The sequence below is a fragment of the Taudactylus pleione genome, unplaced genomic scaffold (assembly GCF_031769625.1).
Source record: "Taudactylus pleione unplaced genomic scaffold, aTauple2 ptg000338l, whole genome shotgun sequence".
NCBI lineage: Eukaryota > Metazoa > Chordata > Amphibia > Anura > Myobatrachidae > Taudactylus > Taudactylus pleione.
In genome coordinates this window covers 223,055-239,245 of record NW_028284739.1, presented here as the reverse complement: position 1 = coordinate 239,245, position 16,191 = coordinate 223,055, and the positions used below count along the sequence as shown (strand labels likewise).

General features: G+C 42.0%; 1 protein-coding gene across 1 annotated transcript in view; it reads left to right on the top strand.

Annotated features, from left to right (window-relative positions):
* Window positions 1-16,191, top strand: part of LOC148508851 (heat shock 70 kDa protein 12A) — a 165,676-nt gene that overhangs the window by 75,538 nt on the left and 73,947 nt on the right. The window contains exon 5 of the mRNA XM_088443944.1: window positions 11,568-11,718. Within this exon, the coding sequence (XP_088300070.1) occupies window positions 11,568-11,718 (151 nt within the window). The remainder of the gene's footprint in view (window positions 1-11,567; window positions 11,719-16,191) is intronic.

The following is a 16,191-nucleotide window of genomic DNA, read 5'->3' as shown; positions in this document are numbered from 1 at the left end:
CTGCTGCTGAAAGTGAGTGATAGCTGTTTCAACCAATCCTGGTTAAGCTGTATTCTGGCTTGGTAAAACGCTGAAAATTTCAATCACTTATAACTGAACAGTTATCTCTATCTCTCCTAGAGATAGGTTATATTCTCGCCCATTATTTTCCTGCTATAAGAACATTGATTGGACTCTTCAGGCAGGATTTATTACTTTTTCAATGTTATATGTTCATGTTTGTCTTTTTGTCTTGTCTTGGAATTCAGTGTTTTCAGTGCTGTTAGCACCAATATTTTAACGAGTGAATTCAAATTGTTATTTTATTACTTATTCATCATATCATTAACTATTTCATACCACTATTTAAGAGTTCCCCAGCAAAGAGTCTACTTGACCTGCCTGTGCAGGGATATTCTTTCTGTTTATAATATTTGACTTTTGGGAGCACCACAAACCATTCCAATTAAACTGGAGTTTTTTACTTCTAGTAATTTATATTTATAGTTGGTTATTCACATTTACATCAAAATACTTTTCTCTTGTGCAGATTCTCCTTTCCCTCATCTTATAGATATATATCACTGTGTCTGTACAGTATCTGATTCTTTGCACAGAGGCAATATTCTATAGAAACAAAACAATTCCTAAAATTGACATACATAACGCCTAGAACAATTTTTGGATAGCTCAGTTTGCACTGTGGAGTTGGTCACAAATTTAATGACTAGTTTTAATCTAAAAAATGAGTTATTATACAAATGCAAAATCACAGATCTGGACAGCATTTTTCCAACCAACCCAGGAGAATCAATTGTAGATTCTTCATGGGAAGCGCATCTACAGAAATTGAAACAAATTCAATTGAAACAGATCAGAACTAATTGGAACCTGATTAGCTTAGAGAATTATACTAAACAGAAGATTGCTCCAAGGGGCTTAAGACCGGAAGTATTTCCTACTTTTGATTTAATCTCTGACAACTTGAAAAATGAATGGGAAATGAGTTTACTCAAATGTTCTCAGGAACTAATGAGTATACTCATCAGACATAATCATCTTATTTTGGAGGAGTGTGAAAGAGAGATCACCACTGTGGGCAAAGCTCTGGAAACTTGGGAACAAAGTACCAGTTTTCAACAAACTTTTGAAAAATATAAAAAAGATCTTGAGATATACGAGGCTAACATCATTGAAAGAAAAAGAGGTAAATTTTCTTGGGACCGAAAAGATTTTCAGGTGGACAAAAAGATTTAAAAACACAGCTACCCCTAAGAACAGAGACAATTATAGTTCTTCTGATACTGACTACTCTGAATCAGAGGGGAATTTCTTGTCTGCCCGCCAAAATCAAGAAGCCACACTATTAGGATCCAATACTGTGGAACAGTTTTCTTTTTTAGGGGAAAGAAGAGGCCCTCAGGACACTACTATAAAAGGAAGATCAGGTGGGGGAAGAAGAGGCAGAAGCAGGAGATGAGAATCTCCCTCACCTGCGCGGTATCAAACACGCAAAAACTACAACAAGAAACAATGATACCTACTGCCCCCTCAAGATCATCAATCTTTCTAAACATGTCCTGACTTTATCACAGGTATCAGTCTTGGAGAAAGGTTTATCCTTCTCACCACTGAATAAATTTGATAGATTTCAGTGGGAAACAAACCTAAAACTTTTTGGACGTAAACTGCTTCTGACAAAATTCTATGCCAATAGGGATATGAAAGCAAGAGAGGAAGAACATCCTCCGACCCTTAGTCATCAAGACATAAATCCACCGGTTTACACCCAAGGTGGGATACAGTGGACGAGGCAAGAACAAGAGATACTTCTAATACTGGAAGATCTAGATGATAAACCTGATATTCCAGCAGAAACTTCATGGACCTCTAGACCCTTATGTAAGAACAAGTCAACATTTTGGCCTCAGGATAACATCTGCCCGGAAATAAAGGTCTTCTTAAATCTGGTATCAAAAGAATTGGATGATATTTATAAAAAACAGCAATACCAGACCCATCAAGGGAATCTAAAGAAAAATGAATTGAAGGCGATTGACGAACTAAGAGCTATACCTGATGTGATCATAAAACAATCAGATAAGGGTGGTAACATCGTCCTGTGGCCTCTTGAGATGTATATTGAAGAAAAAAACAAACAACTTTACAATACTGATTGTTACAAGAGACTTCTTCTTAGTCCCTTAGAAAATTATAAAGAGTATTATGGTAAGATTATCAACAGAGCAGCCCAAGAAGGTACGATCATGAAACAAGAACTTGCATTCCTCACCGTAGATAATCCGAAAGTTCCAACTTTTTACCTACTCCCAAAGGTACAGAAAAACTTACAAAAACCACCAGGCAGACCTATTGTGTCTGGGATTGGGAGCTTAACAGAGAAAGCGAGTGTTTTTATTGATACTCACCTTTGCCAACATGTGATTGGATTACCATCCTACGTACAAGATACCACCGATGTGCTAAGAAGAATTCATGAAATTCATCTTAATAAAAATGATTTACTGATCAGCATTGATTGGAATCCCTCTATACCAGCATAGGGCATGAGCAAGGTATAGAGGCTATGAGATACTTCCTTAATATGGAAGGACTGAATGACTTTCACAACTTTCTTTTGAAACTCCTGCATTTTGTGTTATATAAAAACTTTTTCACTTTTGATGATCACTTTTTTCTGCAGATAAGAGGCATGGCGATGGGGGCAGCGTGTGCCCCCACATACGCCAACCTCTTTTTGGGGTGGTGGGAACGTGAAATCGTCTTTGGAGACAGTAACGAACACCACACACGACACATCATGTCTTGGCTATGGTATATAGATGACATCCTACTGATATGGGATGGCACTAGAGAACAATTTGTAAACTTTATGAGTGATCTTAATGTGAATAATATTAATTTGAAACTCACGTATGTAGCAAGCAACACGGCCATCTCCTTTCTGGATTTAAAAATATACAGAGATGAGAATGACACCCTGGCTACGGAACTTTACAGAAAGGACATGGCTACCAATAGCCTGTTACATTACTCAAGTTTTAATTTTCCATCCACTCTGGATAACATCCCCAAAGGTGAATTTCTAAGATTCAGGAGGAATTGCTCTGATGATAGTACCTTCATGACACAGAGTATAGAATTAACAGACCGTCTAAGAGAACGTGGATACAGTAGAAGAACCATAAAAAGAGCATTCAATAATGTTTCTCATATCAAAAGGGATTCACTCATTTTTGGGAGAAAGATCCCCAAAAAAACCAACAACATCAGATTTGTGGGCAACTTCTGTAATAATTGGAGAGACATAAAACAAAGAATTCAGAAACATTGGCATATTCTACTAGCAGATCCTGATCTTGCCTTAAAATTAGATTGGAATGTTTCCATGAGTTGGAAAAGATCCCCTAATTTGAGGGACAAACTGGTGAGAAGTCATTACACCAAATACCCCTCTAAAAAATCAATGACCACTGGAACATATCCTTGTGGCTCTTGCAGGATCTGTAATTACATCTACAACTTAAATAAAATTGAGGATAGATATGGCAATATGATGTCATTGAAACATTATGTCAACTGTCGCACTAAGAATGTGATCTACTGTATTGAGTGTCCTTGTGGGATGAGATACGCGGGGATGATCACACGTATGCTGAAAGAAAGAATATTGGAGCACATGGGCATGATCAGGAATGTACAACAAGACATTTTGAAGATGAAACAATTGACCACTGTAGCCCGACATTTTCATCAGAAACATCACAATTCATACAAGGATATGAAGATTTATGGGTTAGAAACCATAAATTTGGGTATTAGAGGAGGAGATATTACTAAGGCACTCCTGAAGAAAGAGAGTTTTTGGACCTTCAAGTTGAACAGTACTGCACCTTATGGCATGAACGAACACATCAATTATAGTGTTTTTCTATAAATTATAAATTTTAGTTAGAATTCTTCGAGTTTTACACATGGATATTGACATATGTTGAGGCAGTTGTTTCTATACATATTATTAATACACAATTTTTTCACTCACCATTGATCACGTTTTTTATCAGATTCATCACATTGGAATCTCATCACCAGATTCGTGCGTCAATACTTAATTTTCATCAATTCATACACATATTTTCATATTATTATGACTAATATTTTTCACAAGTCGCACATTTCATAGGGAGGTTTTCCGTTATTATTCACTATTTACACTCCCTCTTCTTACACACTGATTAGGGAGTGATGTATTTAAAGGGGTCACTCCATTTATAATAATTTTTCACAAAACACTTTTTTTCATACATATATTCACCACTAATTAGTGTTCTATTATAGTTTTATGAATATACTAGGTTGCACATTTTTTAGGGAGTCCTTGTTCACCATCACTCCTTTTCTTTTTTCTTTCTCTTTTCTCTTGTCTTTTCTTTTAAACACACTGGTTAGAATGTTGTGTATTTATATTTAAGGGCCAATCTATTCATTATTTTTATTATTTTTTAATTTATATATACCCATAATTCCTCCTTCATATGTATAATTGTAGAATTCCTGCTTCAGTATAGTTAAATAAACTGATAGAATACTTGGACACACAATGACATTAATGTAACCATCGATTTTGTCATTGCTAGGTAGACTATTTACATTACTACCATTCGGATTTTGCTCCTGCAATGCTTAAACTATATTATCTGATGTCTCACTAATTTAATCAAAAGTTTTTTAGTTATAAGCAATTTAACTTTTCATCGTTTACCAAACCAAGATACAGCTAAATCAGGATTGGCTGTAACAGCTATCACCATTTTAGTTCAACCCGGGGCAGTTTGATTGATGGCCAGAGGAAACATTAATTATACGAGGTCCGGATTGACTAGCCCGCTTGTCAACACTGACACATGGAGCTATGAATATCTGTATAATTATACAATTCCTGTTTCATATGAACAAGATAGTTAACTGACATAACAGACAGAATGCTTGGATATATAATGATATTGATGCTATCACTGATTCATATCTTGTCACTACTAGGTTGACTATTTATATTGCTGCCACTTGGATCTTGTCCCTGTAATATTTTAATAATATTCTCCGTTGTTTTAACTTAATTATAAGTTTCAGTTCAGTTATAAGTGATTGAAATTTTCAGCGTTTTACCAAGCCAGAATACAGCTTAACCAGGATTGGTTGAAACAGCTATCACTCACTTTCAGCAGCAGATTGATAGGCCAACCCAGGGCTGATAGACTATTGGCCAGGGAAACATCAATCAAGAATACGGGGTCCGGATTGGGCAGCCCACAAGTAAATACTGGCACAAGGAGTTAGAATGCTTCTGGGCATCCTCTTTGTGAACAAGCCTGCGGGCGAAACGCGCGTCAATCACAGGCCCGATCAGCTGACCGCCGTCACGTGATTGCCATTGTGCAACACGCTACAGACGCTGCACAGCATACACTAGTTGCAGCTTGGAACAAGGCAGCTGATCGGACAGCTGAAGGCAGTGCAGCACATACCATTTCTGCTGTTGCAGACTACACACTACTTTACAGGTACCCTTCTATCCCCTCTGGTGGCAGATTGACTGATCTGGGGCGCATTTGAGGTTCTGCAATGCTTATGTAACAGAGCCCACCTAACACCCTACAGATCTTTAACATACACCACTACCCTGTTGTTTCTATGGACACTAAACCCTCCACTCTCTCATCACTCGGCCTGCACTCACTCTGAGTGAAAGCAGAAGTGGGGAGCTATCTCATGTGCCTACTTTCCTTCTTTCAGCTACCAAAAATGTTTTTCTTGCACTATGCACAAATGTGATCACTAGATAAATTTGACACTTGCAAATCATGTGCACTTTGAACAGCCAATAAGTGATGATTTGTAGTGCGGTTTTATTTTTATATTGATGTTTAAGCCTAGAATCAATTTATATTAATTGCAGTTTGAATGCTAGGTTTCTATGAGTAGCTTGACAGCACCTGATTGTGATCCACGATATTAAGACACTGAGGTACTATAATTTATTACTTAGAAACCAGTGGACCTTTTGTGTGATTATATCATAATATTAGTCCTATAACATAGACGTATTTGCCAAACACAAAGGTTATGTGTGGTCATTATTAGTAAGGAATACCTGCTTTGTGTATATTAATCTATACTTACCTTGTCTGCGGCTGCCAGCCATCTCTATCTCTCCTAGAGATAGGTTATATTCTCGCCCATTATTTTCCTGCAATAAGAACATTGATTGGACTCTTCAGGCAGGATTTATTACTTTTTCAATGTTATATGTTCATGTTTGTCTTTTTGTCTTGTCTTGGAATTCAGTGTTTTCAGTGCTGTTAGCACCAATATTTTAACGAGTGAATTCAAATTGTTATTTTATTACTTATTCATCACATCATTAACTATTTCATACCACTATTTAAGAGTGCCCCAGCAAAGAGTCTACTTGACCTGCCTGTGCAGGGATATTCTTGCAGTGTGTATGTGTAAAGGGATATGGGGCCTGATTCAGAGCCGCTCGCAAGCGGGTCGATGGTGGGCTCTGCGCATGCGCAGCGGCCGCACTGCACGTGTGCAAGCCCCATTTTGTAGGCGTGGTGGGGGCGTGGCTTCACAAACTGAGGCGTTCCCAAGCGAATGCCTGCCGTTTGTGGGAGGCCCCACTGACATCACTGGTGAGAGCCGGAAGCTCTCTGGGGCTTGCGGCCACAAGACCCTACCACAAGGGTCTCAACGCAAGCCCCGAAGGTCGTGATGGTCTGGACCATCGCGACCATCATCCTAGCTGCTCGCAATAGCTGTGGGTGGTCATCCACAGCTAAGCGAGCGGCCAAGAGGCCACACAAGAATAAAGTCCTGATTCAGAGTTAGCGTCCGTCTCAGAATCAGGCCCATGATGTGACACTTTGTATATGTAGAGGGAGGGGTGCTGTCACATTCTGTTTGTGTAGGGGAGGGGTGCTGTCACATTCTGTTTGTGTAGGGGAGGGGTGCTGTCACATTCTGTTTGTATAGGGGAGGGGTGCTGTAACATTCTGTTTGTGTAGGGGTGGGGTGCTGTCACATTCTGTTTGTGTAAGGGAGGGGTGCTGTCACATTCTGTTTGTGTAGGGGAGGGGTGCTGTCACATTCTGTTTGTGTAGGGGAGGGGTGCTGTCACATTCTGTTTGTGTAGGGGAGGGGTGCTGTCACATTCTGTTTGTGTAGGGGAGGGGTGCTGTCACATTCTGTTTGTGTAGGGGAGGGGTGCTGTCACATTCTGTTTGTGTAGGGGAGGGGTGCTGTCACATTCTGTTTGTGTAGGGGAGGGGTGCTGTCACATTCTGTTTGTGTACGGGAGGGGTGCTGTCACATTCTGTTTGTGTAGGGGAGGGGTGCTGTCACATTCTGTTTGTGTAGGGGAGGGGTGCTGTCACATTCTATTTGTGTAGGGGAGGGGCGCTGTCACATTCTGTTTGTGTAGGGGAGGGGTGCTGTCACATTCTGTTTGTGTAGGGGAGGGGTGCTGTCACATTCTATTTGTGTAGGGGAGGGGCGCTGTCACATTCTGTTTGTGTAAGGGAGGGGTGCTGTCACATTCTGTTTGTGTAGGGGAGGGGTGCTGTCACATTCTGTTTGTGTAGGGGAGGGGTGCTGTCACATTCTGTTTGTGTAGGGGAGGGGTGCTGTCACATTCTGTTTGTGTAGGGGAGGGGTGCTGTCACATTCTGCTTGTGTAGGGGAGGGGTGCTGTCACATTCTGTTTGTGTAAGGGAGGGGTGCTGTCACATTCTGTTTGTGTAGGGGAGGGGTGCTGTCACATTCTGTTTGTGTAGGGGAGGGGTGCTGTCACATTCTGTTTGTGTAGAGGAGGGGTGCTGTCACATTCTATTTGTGTAGGGGAGGGGTGCTGTCACATTCTATTTGTGTAGGGGAGGGGCGCTGTCACATTCTGTTTGTGTAGGGGAGGGGTGCTTTCACATTCTGTTTGTGTAGGGGAGGGGCGCTGTCACATTCTGTTTGTGTAGGGGAGGGGTGCTGTCACATTCTATTTGTGTAGGGGAGGGGTGCTGTCACATTCTGTTTGTGTAGGGGAGGGGTGCTGTCACATTCTGTTTGTGTAGGGGAGGGGTGCTGTCACATTCTGTTTGTGTAGGGAAGGGGTGCTGTCACATTCTGTTTGTGTAGGGGAGGGGTGCTGTCACAATTTGTAAGGGAGGTGGGCATGCTGTCACAGTGCACATTGTGTGCACCCAACTGCTATGTACACTTGCCTCCTCCCTACCCCCAGCGCTGTGTATAGCAGTGTGTATAGCAGTGTGTATAGTAGTAGTGTGTATAGCAGTGTGTATAGCAGTGTGTATAGTAGTGTGTATAGTAGTGTGTATAGCAGTGTGTATAGTAGTGTGTATAGCAGTGTGTATAGTAGTAGTGTGTATAGCAGTGTGTATAGCACTGTGTATAGTAGTGTGTATAGTAGTGTGTATAGCAGTGTGTATAGCAGTGTGTATAGTAGTGTGTATAGTAGTGTGTATAGCAGTGTGTATAGCAGTGTGTATTGTTGTCCGAGAGCGCTCAGATTGTATCTGCACCTATAAATTGGAAGATGTGTATAAAGAAAGATAGGGGTTAGCAGAGGAAAAGCAGAAAGCAGTTTATTAACCATACAACAATCCAAACAAATAACTGCAGCCATCACGTTAATGCATACCGCTGATTTACCTTACACTTGCACTGTGGAACTTGCATACCGCTGATTTACAGTACACTGGCAGTGTGGAACTTGCATACCGCTGATTTACAGTACACTTGCAGTGTGGAACTTGCATACCGCTGATTTACAGTACACTTGCAGTGTGGAACTTGCATACCGCTGATTTACAGTACACTGGCAGTGTGGAACTTGCATACCGCTGATTTACAGTACACGGGCAGTGTGGAATTTGCATACCGCTGATTTACAGTACACTTGCAGTGTGGAACTTGCATACCGCTGATTTACAGTACACTTGCAGTGTGGAACTTGCATACCGCTGATTTACAGTACACTTGCAGTGTGGAACTTGCATACGGCTGATTTACAGTACACTGGCAGTGTGGAACTTGCATACCGCTGATTTACAGTACACTTGCAGTGTGGAACTTGCATACCGCTGATTTACAGTACACTTGCAGTGTGGAACTTGCATACGGCTGATTTACAGTACACTTGCAGTGGGGAACTTGCATACCGCTGATTTACAGTACACTTGCAGTGTGGAATTTGCATACCGCTGATTTACAGTACACTTGCAGTGTGGAATTTGCATACCGCTGATTTACAGTACACTTGCAGTGTGGAATTTGCATACCGCTGATTTACAGTACACTGGCAGTGTGGAATTTGCATACCGCTGATTTACAGTACACTTGCAGTGTGGAATTTGCATACCGCTGATTTACAGTACACTTGCAGTGTGGAACTTGCATACCGCTGATTTACAGTACACTTGCAGTGTGGAACTTGCATACCGCTGATTTACCTTACACTTGCAGTGTGGAACTTGCATACCGCTGATTTACAGTACACTTGCAGTGTGGAACTTGCATACCGCTGATTTACAGTACACTTGCAGTGTGGAACTTGCATACCGCCGATTTACCTTACACTTGCAGTGTGGAACTTGCATACCGCTGATTTACCTTACACTTGCAGTGTGGAATTTGCATACCGCCGATTTACAGTACACTGGCAGTGTGGAATTTGCATACCGCTGATTTACAGTACACTTGCAGTGTGGAACTTGCATACCGCCGATTTACCTTACACTTGCAGTGTGGAACTTGCATACCGCCGATTTACAGTACACTTGCAGTGTGGAACTTGCATACCGCCGATTTACAGTACACTGGCAGTGTGGAATTTGCATACCGCTGATTTACAGTACACTTGCAGTGTGGAATTTGCATACCGCTGATTTACAGTACACTTGCAGTGTGGAACTTGCATACCGCTGATTTACAGTACACTTGCAGTGTGGAATTTGCATACCGCTGACTTACAGTACACTTGCAGTGTGGAATTTGCATACCGCTAATTTACAGTACACTTGCAGTGTGGAATTTGCATACCGCTGATTTACAGTACACTGGCAGTGTGGAATTTGCATACCGCTGATTTACAGTACACTTGCAGTGTGGAATTTGCATACCGCTGATTTACAGTACACTTGCAGTGTGGAATTTGCATACCGCTGATTTACAGTTCACTTGCATACCGCTTGCATAACGGTGGGTTTCGTTCTGATCGAAATGAAATAGTACACACATGTGACCAATATGAGTGAGTACAAATGAACACACTTTATTTACAAGTAACAAACAAACAATAAACAAACAACATACAAAGTATACAGTATTCTCAACTTTTGTCTATGTATTCAGATGACACCGGTAATTCATCATCAGCAACCTAAGATGTACTTCATCATCTTCTCTCTGGGGAGCTCTCATTTTCCAAATTCCAGATGATATATAATATACATTGGCAGCATCCTACTGCAGTCTCAGATCTACCACGAGCTAAAGGGTCCTTTGTGTACCTCTGGTTTATATACCTTAGTATGGGGTGTTGGCTTGCCGGATATTAAGCCCATATTAATTACATACAGTGCTAGGTATCAAGCACTCATTGGTCCAGCGTAGCATTGACCAAACTTATCTCTATTGCACATGCTCTGTAAACACTAAGATATTACCAGACAAAGAAATACAGTAATGACATATCCTAGTTTGTATGGAGATGAATTGTCTCAAAGCTCCTTTGTGTGTAGAGTATGGACATCACTAAGTTACCCATAATGCTTAGCATCTCTACACAGCTTTACAGTGGTCACCTCATTGGAATGTGGTTCACTACTGATAAGAACATAGAAGCTATGAATGGCTCATTATACTTCTAGTAGTAGAAATGACAGGTAGAGCTAGGCCTCAATTTTTATGGCTTCTTTGACCCCGAAGGTCATTTGACCATTCTATGGAAAAACAACAACTGTATTAAGACAATCTCATTCCAAACCTCAAGAGGCCTAGCAAGGGGTATAGGTGTGTGTTACTTATATGCCTATGTAGAAATTAACTATTTAACCCACTGATTACACCGCTGATTTACAGTACACTTGCAGTGTGGAATTTGCATACCGCTGATTTACAGTACACTTGCAGTGTGGAACTTGCATACTGCTGAATTACAGTACACTTGCAGTGTGGAACTTGCATACCACTGTTTTACAGTCCACATATGGAAATCCCCATTCGCATTTGAGAGCAACAGTTTGAGTTCAATTAGTGTTTCAGTATATACTGACTTCAAATAATTATTGAAATAATATTTGTAAATAAATAGAAATGTTTTATGTTCAATGTGAACAGCAAATGCCACAGAGTTTGAAGTTTGCTGTTGGTGTTCAAGGTACGGGAAAAATAAAAACACAGCCGGTTTGAGCATCTATAATTGTGATTATGTTGTATCATGTGATTAAATATTTGTTATAACCCTAGTACTGACATTTTTTATTGTCAAATAGGCTGGAATGGTGTCTCCTGAGTACCCCGAACAGCTGATTATCTCTCTAGAACCAGAGGGGGCTTCAATATACTGTAGGAAACTCCGACTGCACCAGATGATTGACCTCAGCAGCAAAGCTGCAATCAATGGCATTAGCCCTACAGATCCAGGTCTGTTGGTTTCTATAATGTCATGTTGTTCTGCTTGTATAGTAACTAGCATGTTGTGACCTGTTTCCATATGGACTATTATGTTGTGTTCTGTTTATGTAGTGTCTATCATGACATGTTCTTTTTATATAGGGACTAACATGTCATGCCTTGTTTATATATGGACTACCATGACATGTCCTGTTTATATAGAGACTGTCATGTCCTGTTTATATAGGGACTATCATGACATGTCCTGTTTATATAAGGACTATCATGACATGTTCTGTTTATGTAGTGTCTATCATGACATGTTCTTTTTATATAGGGACTAACATGTCATGCCTTGTTTATATATGGACTACCATGACATGTCCTGTTTATATAGAGCCTGCCATGTCCTGTTTATATAAGGACTATCATGACATGTTCTGTTTATATAGTGTCTATCATGTCATGTTCTTTTTATATAGGGACTAACATGTCATGTTCTGTTTATATAGTAACTGTCATATCATCATATTCTGTTTATAGGGACTATCATGTCATGTCCTGTTTAGATAAGGTCTATCATGACATGTTCTGTTTATATAGTGTCTATCATGACGTAGTTTTTATATAGGGACTAACATGTCATGTTCTGTTTATATAGTAACTGTCATATCATCATATTCTGTTTTTAGGGACTATCATGTCATGCCCACAAGTCAAGTATTGTATCCAGCACAGGGCAATAGTGAATCAAATATAATGTTGAAACCAGCGTATAGAGATTAATATGATACATAAAACGGTAACCAGTAGCTAGAGGTGCTCCCAGGAATCAAATACTTAATATTCAGAAAATATATATTACCCTGAGCCAATAACGGCAAGTGATTACTTTGTAGGACACTCTTTTGATTTGTATGTAATAGGGGTGTGCACCGGCCACTTTTCGTGTTTTGGTTTTGGATCTGGATCTTTCTTCGTGTTTTGGATCTGGATTGGTTTTGCCCAAACCACCCTTCCGTGTTTTGGGTTCAGGGTTTTGTGTTTTGGATCTGTATTTTTTTGAAAAAATGCATAAAAACAGCTTAAATCACAGAATTTGTGGGTTTTTCTGCACCTATGCAATTATTAACCTCAATAACCTTCATTTCCACTCATTTCCAGTCTATTCTGAACACCTCACACCTCACAATATTGTTTTTATGGCCAAAAGATTGCACCGAGGTAGCTGGATGACTATGCTAAGCGACACGAGTGGGCGGCACAAACACGTGGCCCATCTAGGAGTGGCACTGCAGTGGCAGACAGGATGGCAGTTTAAAAAACTAGGCCCCAAACAGAACATAATGCAAAGAAAAAAAAGAGGTGCAAATGGAATTGTCCTTGGGCCCTCCAACCCACCCTTATGTTGTATAAATAGGACATGCACACTTTAACAAACCAGTCATTTCAGCGCCAGGGTCTGCCACACGACTGTGGCTGAAATGATTGGTTCGTTTGGGCCTCCACAAAACAAGCTGGCAATTAATCTGGCCCTGCACAAACTGGCTCTACGGAGGCAAGATGTCGTCCTCATCCTCCTCATCCACCGATTCCTTGGATAAAACAGGAAAAAGGGATTTAGGTGTCCCTGGACTGCTTATGGTCTTAGCCCCTACTTATTTCACCTTTACATATGGTACATATGGCAAGACAGTTGTTGTCCGGATTTGGATAGAAATATTGCCAGACCAAAGAGGTGGAATGTTTGGTCTTCTGCCCAGGCATGACCGTGATGGGCTTTTTAATCCCACGGACAACAACTGTCTCCCCCGGAGCTTGATTTAAACAAACCACATCACCATCAGAATCCTCCTCGCCAACTTCCTCCTCAGTGCCAGCTACACCAGTATCCTCATCCTGTTGTACTTCAACAGTGACATTTTCAATTTGCATATCAGCAAGTGGACTGTGGGTGCTCCTTTCAGCACTTGCAGGGGGCGTGCAAATGGTGGAAAGAGCCACCTCTTCCTGTCCAGTGCTGGGAAGGTCAGGCATCGCAACCGCCACCACACTTGGACTCTCCTTGGGGATTTGTGATATCTTTTTAGAACGCACAGTTCTTCGCTGTGCTTTTGCCAGCTTAACTCGTTTGATTTTTTTAGTGGGAGGAGGGCTTCCATCGTCATGTGAAGCTGAACCACTAGTCATGAACATAGGGAAAGACCTTAGCCGTTCCTTGCCACTCCGTGTCGTAAATGGCATATTGGCAAGTTTACGTTCCTCTTCAGATGATTTAAATGTTTTTTCAAGGTCATTTTCCTGAACTTTGTCATTTGGGATTGTATGTGCCCTCTACTATGACATTGGGCATCGGCCTTGGCAGACGCCGTTGATGGCATGTTATTGTCTATGTCATGGCTAGTGGCAGCAGCTTCAGCACTAGGAGGAAGTGGTTCTTGATCTTTCCCTATTTTATTTTTTTCGGAGAAAGTTTGGTCCTCCATTTATGTTATATTGATATATACGTGCGGCTAAGGCGCACACAAACACAGAAAATAATTTTTTATTTTTGTTGGAGACTAGTGCACTTTGTGGGTTACACCACCCTTTAAGAAATGAGCCAGCCGGCCCTTTACTTATGGGACAAAGGCACACGCTTGGCGCTGCTCCTTTGTTGATGCACGTGCAGCTACAGCCCACACAATTCACAAACACACAAAAAAAAATTTTTTATATTTTGTTTGGAGTGCCGTTTAGGGGTTACAGCACCCTTTAACGGACAAGCCAGCCGGCCTTTTACTTATGGGACACAGGCGCACGCTTGGCGCTGCTCCTTTGTTGATGCACGTGCAGCCACAGTGCACACAATTCACAAACACAGAAAAAATATTATTTTTTTTTGCACTTGGGGGGAGCACCCCTAAGCACCCCCTGGACAACACTACTGCACCCCTTTAGGACTGGGACACTGAACAGGACTTTGGAGTGGACACAGCCCCTATGGACAACTGACTGCACAACACAGTCCAGCCAGCCCCTATGGACTTTGAAGGAGTGGACACAGCCCCTATGGACAACAGCAGCACAGCACAGCACAACACTACACTGCACTACACTACACTACACAGCCCAGCCAGCCCTAACTCCCACCCTCCCTCTTCACTGTCCACAGCCGAGTGAGAAAATGGCGCCGACACGGGTACTTTATATAGGATCCAAAACCCGCGAGACCCGGAAGGCGGGATGATGACGTTTTGCCTCGATTTCAGATGCGAGTCAGGCGGGAAAAGTCGAGCCTGACTCGGATCGGCCTCGGATCGGGGGAGCTCGGGGGGGTTCGGATTGCAGAAATCCGAACCCGCTCAACCCCTAGTATGTAAATGATGATAATATAATAAAACATAACATAACTTTTACAATTATACCTCCTTGTGGGCCGATGGTCTGTGGGGCCGCTTGTCACCTGTGGCCACGCCTCCCTAAACCATCACTGCTTTCTTGAATGACAAGTAGCCCGCCGGCTGCGTGTCACACCTCATAGAGCGGCCCGCCTATATCGTGAGAAGAGGAAGTCCAGGAAGGAAGCTAAGGTGCATGTGATTCTACTGTCATTGATATATTCGCTCTCACTCTCTTTCCTCCATCTCCCCTTATTCGCTCTCACTCTCATTCCTCCATCTCCCCTTATTCGCTCTCACTCTTTCCTCCATCTCCCCTTATTCGTTCTCACTCTTTCCTCCATCTCCCCTTATTCGCTCTCACTCTTTCCTCCATCTCCCCTTATTCCCTCTCACTCTCTTTCCTCCATCTCCCCTTATTCCCTCTCACTCTCTTTCCTCCATCTCCCCTTATTCGCTCTCACTCTTTCCTCCATCTCCCCTTATTCGCTCTCACTCTCTTTCCTCCATCTCTCCTTATTCGCTCTCACTCTCTTTCCTCCATCTCCCCTTATTCGCTCTCACTCTTTCCTCCATCTCCCCTTATTCGCTTTAACTCTTTCCTCCATCTCCCCTTATTCGCTCTCACACTCTTTCCTCCATCTCCCCTTATTCGCTCTCACACTCTTTCCTCCATCTCCCCTTATTCGCTCTCACACTCTTTCCTCCATCTCCCCTTATTCGCTCTCACACTCTTTCCACCATCTCCCCTTATTCCCTCTCACTCTCTCTCCTCCATCTCCCCTTATTCACTCTCACTCTCTTTCCTCCATCTCCCCTTATTCGCTCTCACTCTTTCCTCCATCTCCCCTTATTCGCTCTCACACTCTTTCCTCCATCTCCCCTTATTTGCTCTCACTCTTTCCTCCTTCTCCCATTATTCGCTCTCACTCTTTCCTCCATCTCCCCTTATTCGCTCTCGCACTCTTTCCTCCATCTCCCCTTATTCGCTCTCACACTCTTTCCTCCATCTCCCCTTATTTGCTCTCACTCTTTCCTCCATCTCCCCTTATTCGCTCTCACTCTCTTTCCTCCATCTCCCCTTATTCGCTCTCACTCTCTTTCCTCCATCTCTCCTTATTCG